At 39.3% G+C, this 12,424-nt stretch overlaps 1 protein-coding gene and 1 long non-coding RNA gene across 4 annotated transcripts in view; one reads left to right on the top strand and one right to left on the bottom strand.

Annotated features, from left to right (window-relative positions):
- Positions 1 to 12,424, top strand: part of LOC311611990 — a 567,051-nt gene that overhangs the window by 408,095 nt on the left and 146,532 nt on the right. The window lies entirely within an intron of this gene.
- CPQ (carboxypeptidase Q) overlaps positions 1 to 12,424 on the bottom strand; it is a 311,444-nt gene that overhangs the window by 235,180 nt on the left and 63,840 nt on the right. For all 3 annotated transcript variants that reach the window (XM_084864576.1, XM_084864577.1, XM_084864578.1), the window contains one exon: positions 9,853 to 10,317. In XM_084864576.1, coding sequence (XP_084720702.1) covers positions 9,853 to 10,317 — 465 coding nt within the window. The remainder of the gene's footprint in view (positions 1 to 9,852; positions 10,318 to 12,424) is intronic.

The raw sequence follows: 12,424 nt of genomic DNA on the forward strand, positions 1-12,424 counted from the left end.
ATTAATCTTAGATACAGTGGAATTCTTCCATCTTACAAAGTTCCAAATGAAGACATCAGTAGACTTCCAAAGATCTGGAACATTTTTATTAGCTTAAACTGGGAAAGTTTCTGTGGTGACCCAAAATTATTTGAATAGACTCTAAAAAATAAAATGCAATTATAATTTTACTTTGAAAGCTGGCCTTCTTAAAGAAAACTAGATAACATTTCTCCAGAGTTCTATCTTATGCTCTACGTGGTTTGTCATTTTAGCATTTCTGGGTGCAGTGCTTTTTATTAAGTACTGTAGAGGGCCCCAAAATAAATAAAACAAGAACTAAGTCTTGAAAATTTTTACAGAGTGGTTTGGCAAAAGTTTCAGTGAGAAATAACACAGAGTGAATAGATATGACAAGACAATAGATGTCTCTCACAAGCAGAGGACATCCTAACTAGATGTTCTAACAAGGACGTTGTAACAAGGAGCCAGGGGAATATATCAGTATAAAGCTGAGGCTATGCTTAAATAGCCACATAGGTAAACAGACTTTACCTATGTGGTTTGGTTTTGCATTACTATATTCTAGAGCTGAGAAATTACACTCTTCCAAGGATATAGTAAAAACTCGTGTGCAAACTGTGTTATTATATAGAGTGCTTTCACAGGCATCCTCTTATTCATGTTTCAGAGCAAAACTATCCAGTACATAAGGATATTTCTTCATTTACTGTTGGAGAAAGCTGAGGCCTACACATTAAACAATGTAAAAACAAAAAGTAAGTTATTAAACAAAAGTTACTCTAACTACTGAGAGATTAAGATTCAATGAAATTGCCCTGGTTGGTGTGGCTCAGTGGTTGAGTGTCAACCTCTGAACCAGGAGGTCACGGTTTGATTCCTGGTCAGGGCATATGGCCAGGTTGTGGGCTTGATCCCCTGGGGTGGGGGGTGGGGGGGAGAAGTGATGTGCAGGAGGCAGCCCATCAATGATTCTCTTTCATCATTGATGGTTCTATCTCTCTCTCCCTCTTCATTCCTCTCTGAAATTAATTTTTAAAATAAAGATTCAATGAGATCTTCCTTCTTTTCCATTCTTTTCATAATCTAACACTGCTTTACTGCAATACCCTGAGACACTCTCATTTATTTATCCTCAAACATTTATAGACCATCAGCAATGTGCTGGGCAATAGGGATAAAAAATGTGTAGGATATGGTGACTAACTTTTTAAAAAGATTACTTTCTTTAAGGAAAGAACTAATTATAGTGTGAACTGGCAAATGGAATGATAAAGCTAGCAGAGAGAGATGCCCAAAGGTATCCCAATGTGCAGGAGAGAGGAGAAATCAAGGAAAACCTCCTGGAGAAGACGAATTCCAAGCTAAACCATGAAGGGTAAGCAGGAGTTAGCCAGGTGAGGGGGAGAGGACAGGACATGGAGCCCAAGGGCAGGGCAGGACAGGGGAGGGAGCTATTCCAGGCAAGTGTTCAGCAAAAGCAAAGGACAGCAAAAAAGAGAAACAATGCAGTGAGCTTGGAAGATGTCATAGCAAGTTTGGTGCTACTAGAGACTAGTGCTCAATGCAAGAGATGAGGCTGAAACATATTACTCAAAAGCCAAAGTTGAAACATATAAACTATAAAGGGGAGCTATTTTAATTTGTAATATAATATTTCTCCTTTCTCTTTCAACAATACATTTTCTACTTATTTTTTACAAGCAAACTATTTTACCTACTTAAATTTTTATCAGCTTTTTATTGAAGTATAATTTATAAAAAGTAAACCTGTACAATTCAATGAGTTTTGATATATATATATATCATATATATATATATATATATATTTGATATATATATATCATATATATATATATATATATATATATATAGAGAGAGAGAGAGAGAGAGAGAGAGAATGTCATGTAACCACCACCATAATCAAAACATAGAGATTTGCCATCACATCATGAAGTTCCCTCACACCTCTTAACAGTCAGTCAATCTTCTGTCACTAAACTTCTGCCTCTAATGGAATTTTACATGCATAGAACTGTATGGATATAATGTTTTGTGTCTATCTTCTTTCATCATTCTTTTGAGATTCATCTGTGTTGTGGTACCCATCAGTCACTCATTCCTTTGTGTTGCTGATTAATATTCCACTATACGCACGCATCACTGTGTGTTTATCCATTTACCGGGTGATGGACATATGAGTCACTGCCAGCTTATAGTTGTTAGGAATAAAACCAAGATGAATATTCACATACAATCCTTTACGTAGGTATATGTTTTTATTTCTCTTGGGGAAAATACCTAGAAGTGAAATTGCTGGATGGTATAATAAGCATTTGTTTAACTTTATAGGAAACTGGCTTTTAAATAAGTTGAAACTATAAGGCAATGATTCTTTATTCTCGTTAAAAAATTATTTTGGTCAAATAGCCCAAAGCACTTCTCAAATGTCCAGCCCAATGCATGCATTGTGCGTCAGTAGCATGGACTTATGTACCCCTTGCAGTTTTCAAAGTATGTTCACATGCACGATTCTCTTTTACCTTAGAGCAACTCCGTCAAATAGCCCTAGGTGACATTCAGCTGGTATGTGTCGGGAACAACCTTACCAGATGCATATGGCATCAGTCTGACCGGCCAAAAGCCAGGCCACACCGGCTGTCAGATATTTTGAGTATCACCTTTGAAGTAGATAGTATTGCCTCATTTGAAGACAAGGAAACTGAGACTTAAAAGGTTAAGAATGTTGACCTCCATGAGACCCTGGAAAAGCGTTAAGGACAACGAACTCCTACCTAGAACTTCTAAGCTCCTGTCTGTTCCACCTCTTGTGGGCATCATGAAGGAGTAAACAGGTGGATGCAGGAAATATTTGACCTATAATTAGATTGATAAAAGAAGTCTAACTCCTACAGGACAAGCTCGTACAAGTCTTACATGATGTTCCAAAATTCAGCTCTAGAAAGTTTTAGCAAAAATACGTTGAATTTCTCTAAGGAGGGACAGAAATAGAAAACAATATCAGAAATGCCAGAGCCTCTGTCTTTGAGAGGAGAGGGCTATGAGCCAGACTCTGTGATGACAACGATCAGGAATTTTCCATTCTCTGTATATCCAGGCTCACTGTGATCCCACAACAAACCCTCGCAGCTACCTGGCAGCTACAGCTCAACTACCAGGCTCCACTTCACCACTTCACGGATTTTGTTTTTCTTCCTTTAGTGAAAAAAAGATGTAGTTAACTTAAAAGGAGCTTTTCCTCCATTTTCATAAAATATAGTTATATTGTGGCAATCTTACCAACCTTCCTAAAAGTCACTAACTAATAAACCTTGAGTTTGGTAAAACTGAGTAGAATACAAATGAGGATGAGATTAAGACTCTCTGGATTCAACAGCAACCCCAAGATACAGCCACAGTCTCAGCAGAGTGACTTGAAAAAAAGCAAGGACACCAGAGGACACAAGAGGCACACTTTTCTTTGAGGATGTGAATCCCTCTTGTATGTTCACCCTGACATTGTCTCCTGTCCCAAGCTTAATATGTTCAACTGCTTGACAAACTGTAATGGGAAGAGCTTTTCAAATCTATATATATAAAAGGCTAAGCAACCAGCCGACCAGCTGGTAAGTCTGATGTGCACAGACCACCAAGGGACAGATGCTCAATGCAGAAGCTGTCAAGTGACAGCAACTTTGCAGAGTGCCCTCTCGCCCCCCCAGGACCCCTTAGGAGATGTCAGACTGCTGTTTTGGCCCAATCCCGATAGCCAGGCTAAGGGACCCCACCTGCCAGAGGGACCCCACTCATTCTGCAGAGGCCCTTCGAGCCCTGGCGCTGCCCCAGGTGTGGCTGGCCAGGGAGGGACTGGGGGAAGTTGGCTCCAGGGCATATCTGGCCCGTCTTGTCCAGTCCCACCCCACCAACAACCTTCTAATTAATTTCTTTCAATGTGCACGGATCTGTGCACTGGGCCTCTAGTTTGAATATAAATGTACTTTGTTTTCAAGGTTGGTCTGGGTATGAGCACAGTCTGTCTTTAAAATTTAGTGTCTAAAACTGATCCTATGTATTCTAGACTAGGGATTTCAAAATTGAGCTTTAAAAAAACTGCAGTTTACCTACCTCCATGAAGCAGGAGTTTCTTGAGGTGAAACTGTCAGAAATGACAGGCTGAATTAGCCCCCAGATGCCTATAGTTCAGTGAAAAGAGCATTAACTGTGCAGGGAGAAAGGAAATGAACAGACAATGCTTAGAGGAGGAGATGTTTGAGCTAAATCCCTGAAGATGAGCATTGCAGGCAGAGGATGACAGCATGAAAGCAGGGTAACATATCAGGTGCGAGACTGTTGAGGCTCTAAGCATGGGTGCCAGGGTGGATGTCAATAGTACTGGTGAACATGAGGAACAGGAGAGACAGGATGCTGAGTTTGCAAGGCTCACAGAACCTCCAGTCATTCTTGGAAATGCAGATACAAAGGAACACTTAGAAGTCATAAGTATATAGTTGGTACTTAAAGCCATGGAACTGGATCATGCTCCTTAAGGATAATGTTTTTAGGTAGAAATCTTTGAAAATGCCAATATTTAAGATAACTCCTAGTAAAGGGAAATATGCAAATAAATAAGGGGAAGTACAATAGTAAAAAGATAAAGGAGAACCTTCTTTAATTTATGTAGCAATTATGATGGCCTAAAACGTTTTTCTTCAAACTATATCTGCCAGGGGGATATGCCCCCATTTCACCTCATGATTACTCTCCTTTTATTTATTTTTTTAGTTCAATTAAATCCACTATAAGCCATTAGCTACGGGGGATTGCTATTGGTGAAGTCACTTATACTATATAACAAATGGCTACCTTTTTTACTTACTTGTTTACTTATTTATGAAAAAAAAAATCATATATTGTTATTGAGAGTCATAATGAGATGAGCACTGTGTTGGATATGATAATTGGCATTCAATATCCAATCCAATCTCCCTTAAATGTACCTTTCTGTCTATAAATACTAAAACTAAACTTCTGGGGCTTCCTACACTAGAGTGCTATAAGTAATTTAAGCATCACCAATTATATGCACTTGAACAAGATCTGGAAGGTAGAAATTGGGTGGAGGCTGTTTTTTCCTGCTTCTTCTGTATCAGAGACAAGCACAACTATGAAAATGTCTGGATTTTCCACAGCAGCTTTCTGACAGAGGCCACTGCTCCATCTAGGAAAAGCAACAGCAGTCTTGGTGGCCTGGTTCTACGGAACAGTTCTCAAATTCATCCCCGGAATATTAAAATCTGCCTCATTAGCTTGCCCAATGATTCTGCAAAGGACTTAAAATCCTGTAATATAACCATGTCTGCTTTAACGTTAACCCAGGTAGAGTGGTTCCATAACTAAACATTAACTACTCGTCAGCTGTACACACTGGGCCCAGTCTAGGGCTAACTCTTCCTCTTCTTCCTCCCTCTCCTAAATCACTTCCATAAAGAAGAGGCATGAGGTACGCACACTTTGACAGGAACTAGCAGAAGTACTAATCAGTGCACAGAGCTCAAAATCCAAGCCTACCTAGATTGGGGCCTTAAGTTTGTGAGTGCAGAGTCAAAAGCAAGTCACCCACCAATGTGTGAACCATGAATCATGAGGTTAATGTTCCAACACGGGTGTAAATTGAGCTAAACAACTCAGTTTCTTAGAGCCCTTTGATAGCAGAGGGAGCAGAAATTAATCAACTTTGCTCTTTTCCTATCTTTTAACTATACTGACAGCCAGCCAGTCCTCCTCAAGTATGAGAAACAAATAAACTATTAAGAAGAAATAAAAAGGAGCTGATGGATCAATACAAACCATCTCAATTTGAATCAAACAATAATGAAAGAACTTAAATCTTTATTAGGTAATGAGTTCCTATGCATCCTACAACATTGTTAAAGCACCACCAGAAAACTGGGCAAGAAATATTCACAGATAACTTGAAGGAGAAAAATACAAGTAACCTATAAAATATTAACCTCACCAATAAGCAAAGGAATACATAGTAAAATAACAGTGAAATAAAGCCCATAACATTGGCAAATTTAGGAAAACTACCCAAAGCAAATTTAGAAAACTACCCAAAACTACCCAAAACTATCCACAGTGTATCTTCATGTGCAGAGATCAGAACATGAAGATACACTGTGGATAGGAGAGTAAATGTGTACTTGGGCTGTACCAGATCGTACCTATTGTAAATAACACTGTTATGAACATACGGGTACATATATTCTTTCTGGTTGGTGTTTTGGAATTCTTAGGATATATTCCTAGAAGTAGGATGTCTGGGTCAAAGTTCCATTTTCAATTGTTTGAGGAACCTCCATACTGTTCTCCACAATGGCTGCACCAGACTACATTCCCACCAGAAGTGTACGAGGCTAGGACTGTTTTACTCAGCATCACATCTTACTTGGCTTACTTGTATATTTGTTTTCCTCCAACTCTTCACAGATATCTCACAGAGCCCTAACCCTGACACAAATAAACTAGCACATACTATAATACTCCAGCCTAGAACTGGAAAGTTAAAAAAAAAATTACCTTTGTTATATAAGCAATCTGCTCTGTAGCATACACTTGGGAGAATCCTGCTGTCATAAACGCTAGCTTCACTGATCCCTTGTGAATTCTCATAAATATCACGGCCTATCCAACTTTGAAGAGACCTGACAGATTAATATTCCAGACAAGTCATTAAATGACTAGACCAAGGTCACACAACTCATAGGGGGCTAAACCAGGGATACAATATGGGTTTCCTGGGAGATGAGCTCTGCACCACACTCCCTGCACCTAGAAGTCCCTTTACTCTGACTTCACATTATCTCCTGAGCAAATGTTTCCACACCTGGTCTGGCCTAACTCTCCAGTCTCTTCGGAACTTAAAATAGTCCGGTTGCCAGACAACTGTTTATCTACTTTGAGCCCCAGGGAATGAGGAGTGGAGAGAAAGTGAGTCTTGGAACACAACAATAGATTCCAGTAAGTAAAATTCAATTCCCCTGGGTCTTGAAGGCCCCAGGAGCAATCAGTAACTTGGCTTAGTTTTCTACACCAGGCAGATAGCCAGAGAAGAGCCGGCCCAGCTACAGAATTAAAAGTGAGGATAAGAAAAAAAATGAGAAAAGTGTCCCCCAAAAAAGGTACAAACAGAAATATATTCTGCCATCACAGTTACAGGTTATCAGCAGCTTTGAGACAGATGTGCTTCAGTCAGATGTCTAAAAAAGACAAATATTATAAATTGAAATAACATTAAAATATTTGTATGTGAGGCAATATAGTCTAATGACTAAAAGCACAAACTTTGGAGTTGACAGTTGTTCACGCCTGAACTTGGTCTCTCTTATATGAGTTGTATAACCTGGAGCAAACTATCTAACCTCTTGGGAGCTGGTTTTCTCACAAGGGAAAAAAAAAATCTAGAATTTTAAGTCTTAAAAAGAAAAGAAGAAAAAAATATATATGTATATATACTGGTGCCTAACATAGATTCCTATATAACAGAAGGCAACTGAACAAAATTCCTGGTTGACACTGTTCAATTTAGGTTGAGGGGTTCCCTGATACCTTAGAGCAGTGGTCAGCACAGCGTGGCTAGCAAGCCATATGCAGCTCTTTGGCCCCTTGAGTGTGGCTCTTCCACAAAATACCATGGCCTGGGCGAGTCTATTTTGAAGAAGTGGCATTAGAAGAAGTTTAAGTTTAAAAAGTTTGGCTCTCAAAAGAAATTTCAATCGTCGTACTATTGATATTTGGCTCTGTTGGCTAATGAGTTTGCTGACCGAAGCCTTAGAGGACTACCACCTATTCATGCAGCCTCAGACAGAGCAAAACTGGCCATCACAGTGGTGCTTCCAAATGGTACTGTAAGAAATTTGGCAGATCTCTCTTACAAAATTATTTAACTTGGAAAATTTATTTTTTTTTAAAAATCATTTAAAGTCTCTCAAAATTGTCCTATGGGCATACCAATGAAGAAACATTCATTCAGAGCCAAGTCATGATTCTCTTTCAGCATTGATCTCTCTCTCTCTCTCTCTCTCTCTCTCTCTCTCTCTCTCTTTCTCTCTCTCTCTCTCTCTCTCTCTCACCTTCCTCTCTGAAATCAATTAAAAAAATATTTAAAAAAAAAAAAAAGAAGAAGAAAAGAAAGAAAGGAAAGGAAAGAAACATTCAGGTAAACCTACTAAATCTGAGTTAGAATAATGAGTGTGTGCAGCATTTGGGCCCTGACCTGCTTCCTTCTCCCATTTCCAGTTCCCTGCTATAGAAACTCTATTCCGGGTACTCTACTGCAAAAGAACTGAGGTCCCCTTCCTCAACCCAGCCCCTACTTATATGATAGAAACCCAACCACACATGTAGGTGCCAAGAATACTGGGGCTCCGATCACCGCTGTCGCAGCCCACTCACAGGCAGAGCTTCCACCTGGGAGAAACAAGCTGAGGAGACCGAGAGATACCACATCCATGTCTAGCACCTGCTGGAGATATCCTCTTGGAGAAAGAGGCCACCATCTCTGTGCCTACCTCCTGAGAAGTAGCACAGACGTTCTCCCAAGGAAGAAGCAGGAAAGGAGGACAAAGAGCTTTTCAGTTCTTAGCCGGGAGTGACTTCATTTGGAGAACATAGGGAATTCCATATACCAGGATATTGTTGAAAACAGTGGAAAGTTTGATAGAAAGTAATTACTGGATTGTTGATAGCTTCATGGTGCTACTAGCAATAAGCAAAATGGCAGAACATTCGCACGTTTAACAGAAAGAACCAGGGAAAGGAACAACCAAGAAAAGCCTTCCTGGGATCAGAACAAACCCTGGTGATTGGGAAGATTATGTGCATGCTCCTACTCAGAAACAATCAAAACAGAACATGGGTCAGACTTGAAAACACTTCCCAATCTGCACACAGATCCATCAAAAAAGGGCAAAAGCCTCACTGGGACAAGAGGCCTAAGCAATGAGTTTCTCTTTGGCTGATGATAATGGTCTACAATTACGCTATTGTGGTAGTTCTCAACTCTGTCACTATACTAAACCCCCTTAAAATTGTGTATTTTCAGTGGGTGAATATTATGGTATGTGAATTACATGAAAAAAGGATGATTTAAAAAACTGAACATCTATTTATCTTTTGGGTCTTTCTCTTGGCATTAGACAAGATTAAATGTTTCTAAAAAATGCTTAAAGAAGGCCAAGTAGTTTCTATAAACTAGTTACTCAGCCATGGAAAAAGTCCATGAATACATCCAAGACTGACTGATAGCTCACTTTTGACCGGTAATATCTCCCCAATCTAAACATTTATATTGTGTAAGGAAGCTGAGCCAGTGTCCTAATAAATAAAAGCAGAACACCACCCTGGCATTAGAATCCTCAGGTTCTGTAAAAATAGTTAACTCAAAGCAATTCAACGCACACAATTCTGTTGCTTGTCTCACCAATTCTAAGAAATTCTATACATTGAGGCCACTTTGAAAGAAGTCATAGCTTTTCTATCCTATTAACATATATCTCAATTTTCAAGTTATCAAGTGATAGGACTGATAAATATCACGTGCCAATAGCTATATGTACATCATTTAAAAAATGGCCCTTCACAATCATCTTTCTTAAAGTAACAGAGGACAGAAAGAGAGAGAAGGAAGAAGGAAGAAAATAGAGTGTAACAGTAGAGAGCTCATTGAACCAATGGAATAGGAAATAAATACATTTTCCTTCTTATTACCCAAATTATAATATGAATCATGAATACTGCAATAAATTATGCCATAGGACATTAGCTTTAAAAAAAAAAAAACACAAAGGATACCTTCTGGAGGGGTCCCAATGCTGCTTCCAAGGCCCAAAATAGCGATCTTCTGCATCCTTGGCTCCAGCATCACAGCGGATTCTTCTCCCCTTTCCCAGTGGGGTATTTTGACTGGCTCCAGGTGGACATTCTCCAGCCCATCTTCCTTCAGGTTTTGGTACATGATTTGAATGGCTTTTTCTAGACTCTTGGAGCCACTTAATCTGGATCCAACAGTATCAACCAACAGAGCCAATCGCTCATAGGATCTGTTCTGAGCTTTGCCATAAACAGCAAGGTCTATGATCGCTTTAGCGACATCTCCATAGTGGGCTATTTCTTCTCTTATTTCTTCGAAAGTCCTCTGCGAGTTGTCATTCCTGTATATGGCTTTGCCAGAGTTCAAGGCTAAAAGGTGAGCACCAACAAATGTGAAGAGAAGAAACTTCATTTTTCTGTTCCAGTTTGTTTTCTTCCTAAAATAGTCTATGTAAATAAGAAACGTGTTTTAGGAAAAGAATCTCACTGCTATCTGCCCACAACCCGGGGATTGCTTTTCAAACAGGATTATCCTTCCTTTCTCACTCCCACCATCAAATTCAGGCACCATAACTTCTTGGAATGAAGAAGAAGCAATGATTTGGCCTTATTAATAAGGCAGCGTTTATTAAAACCATGCAATCTCCTCATATTTCAGTTTAAAATATGCTAAAATATTAAAATAAAAAGATAACTATACCAGCACACACTTATCATAAAAACTCTTAGCAAAGTGGGAATAAAGGAAAGATAACTCAACATAATAAAAGCCATATATGAAAAACCCATAGTTAACAGCATACTCAGTGATGAAAGTCCAAAAGAATTTCCCTTAAGATCAGGAACAGAAAAGGGTTGTCCACTGTCACCACTCTTATTCAACTTAGTACTGGAAGTCCTAACCACAGCACTCAGACAAGAAGAGACAAAAGGTCTCTCTCTCTCAGCCTCTCTCTCTCTCTCTCTCTCTCTCTCTCTCAGTCTCTCTCTCTTTCTCTCTCTCTCTCTCTCATATGCTTCTAGATACTGAGAACTTGAAATGTAGCTAGCCCAAATTGAGATGTTTTGTAAGTGTAAAATAAGCACCTGGTTTGTTCTTTAAAATCAAATACTTCATATTTAAGTAAAAAAATAAATAAAATGCATCAGATGTAGTAAATAAGTTATTATTCGTTTTACCTGTCCTTTTATTTTACTTTCAAATATGCCTATTAGAAAATTTTAACTTACATAGTTATATTAGTATTTACATTGGACAGTAATGCTCTAGCTACACTGAACTTGACACTGTCCTTCAAATACCCAGGCCTTTCCAAAACTCCTTCTTTAATGAAACTGCTTTAAAAATCAGCTTTTTTATGGAGCCTCAAACACCACCACAATTAAATGCACGCAAACATTTAACCAACCCCAGAGTTAAATTTTTTATATGGTAAAAACATTCTCTGTGTTTCTACCATAATGAACTATATTATCAACTAATACATAAGCCCAAGTGACCATCACAACCGAACAGACCAAACAGGCTGTGTGGGGCAACTAGGCTGGCAGGGGCGGGGGGACGGGATGTCAGTGAGGGGTGACCAAAAGACTGAGCAGCAGGCTGCATGGAGCAACCAGGCCCACATGGGGCAGTTGAGGGCGACCAGACTGGCAGGGGAAGCAACCAGGTCAACTGCGGGGGGGGGGGGGGGGGGGGGGAAGACACGGCGGCAGTTGGGAGTGACCAGGCCAGCGGGGGGGGGGGGGCAGTTAGGGGTGATCAGCCAGGCAGGTGAGCAGTTAGTAGCCAGTGGTCCAGATTCTGAAAGGGATGTCCAATTGCCGGTTTAGGTCTGATCACCAGGATCAGACTCAAACCGGCAGTCAGACATCCCCCAAGAGGTCCCAGATTGGAGGGTGCAGGCTGGGCTGAGGGGTACTCAAATTTTGTGCACCAGGCACAAATTTTATGCACCGGGCCTCTAGTTTGTTTATAAATCTGTCTGTCCTATTCTCAATCAAATAGAGTAAATTGCCATCACACCTTCAGTCATTGTACCCGTATATAGGCATTCAGCACATTTTTATTTAAGGAAAGAATGAGCCTTTAATCTCTATAGATTTTAGCTTCCCTAGGGTATGAAAGTACTTGTATTGCCTCTTTTAGGAATAAAATCCTGCTATCATATTTAAATATTTTGAAAAATCATGAAAACTGTATATTGCTGCTGCTGCTGTCCCTTTGATTATAACTACTTACATACATAGATTCTTGGTTTCTACAGTGATCATAATAATGCTTGTTTTTGAAAGTTAAACTTTATTAAGCAATTACAATATTTCCCCAGATTGTGATTTATTCTTGAAAGTACATTTTTAAGAATGAACTGTTGGACCAAAAAAAAAAAAAGGTTAATAAGCCATCTATTAATTAAGACAAACCACAAGTATCTGCTTCTCATTAAAAATTCTCAAAGCATTCTGCAAGCATTCGTTAACAATTCCACGATACATTTCTAGTGATGGATTAGAATCATATAAGAGCAGCATTGTGGAGACACAAGAGAGCTTA

Source organism: Pipistrellus hanaki (assembly GCF_964339955.1).
Source record: "Pipistrellus hanaki genome assembly, chromosome: 17".
NCBI classification, from domain to species: Eukaryota; Metazoa; Chordata; class Mammalia; order Chiroptera; family Vespertilionidae; genus Pipistrellus; species Pipistrellus hanaki.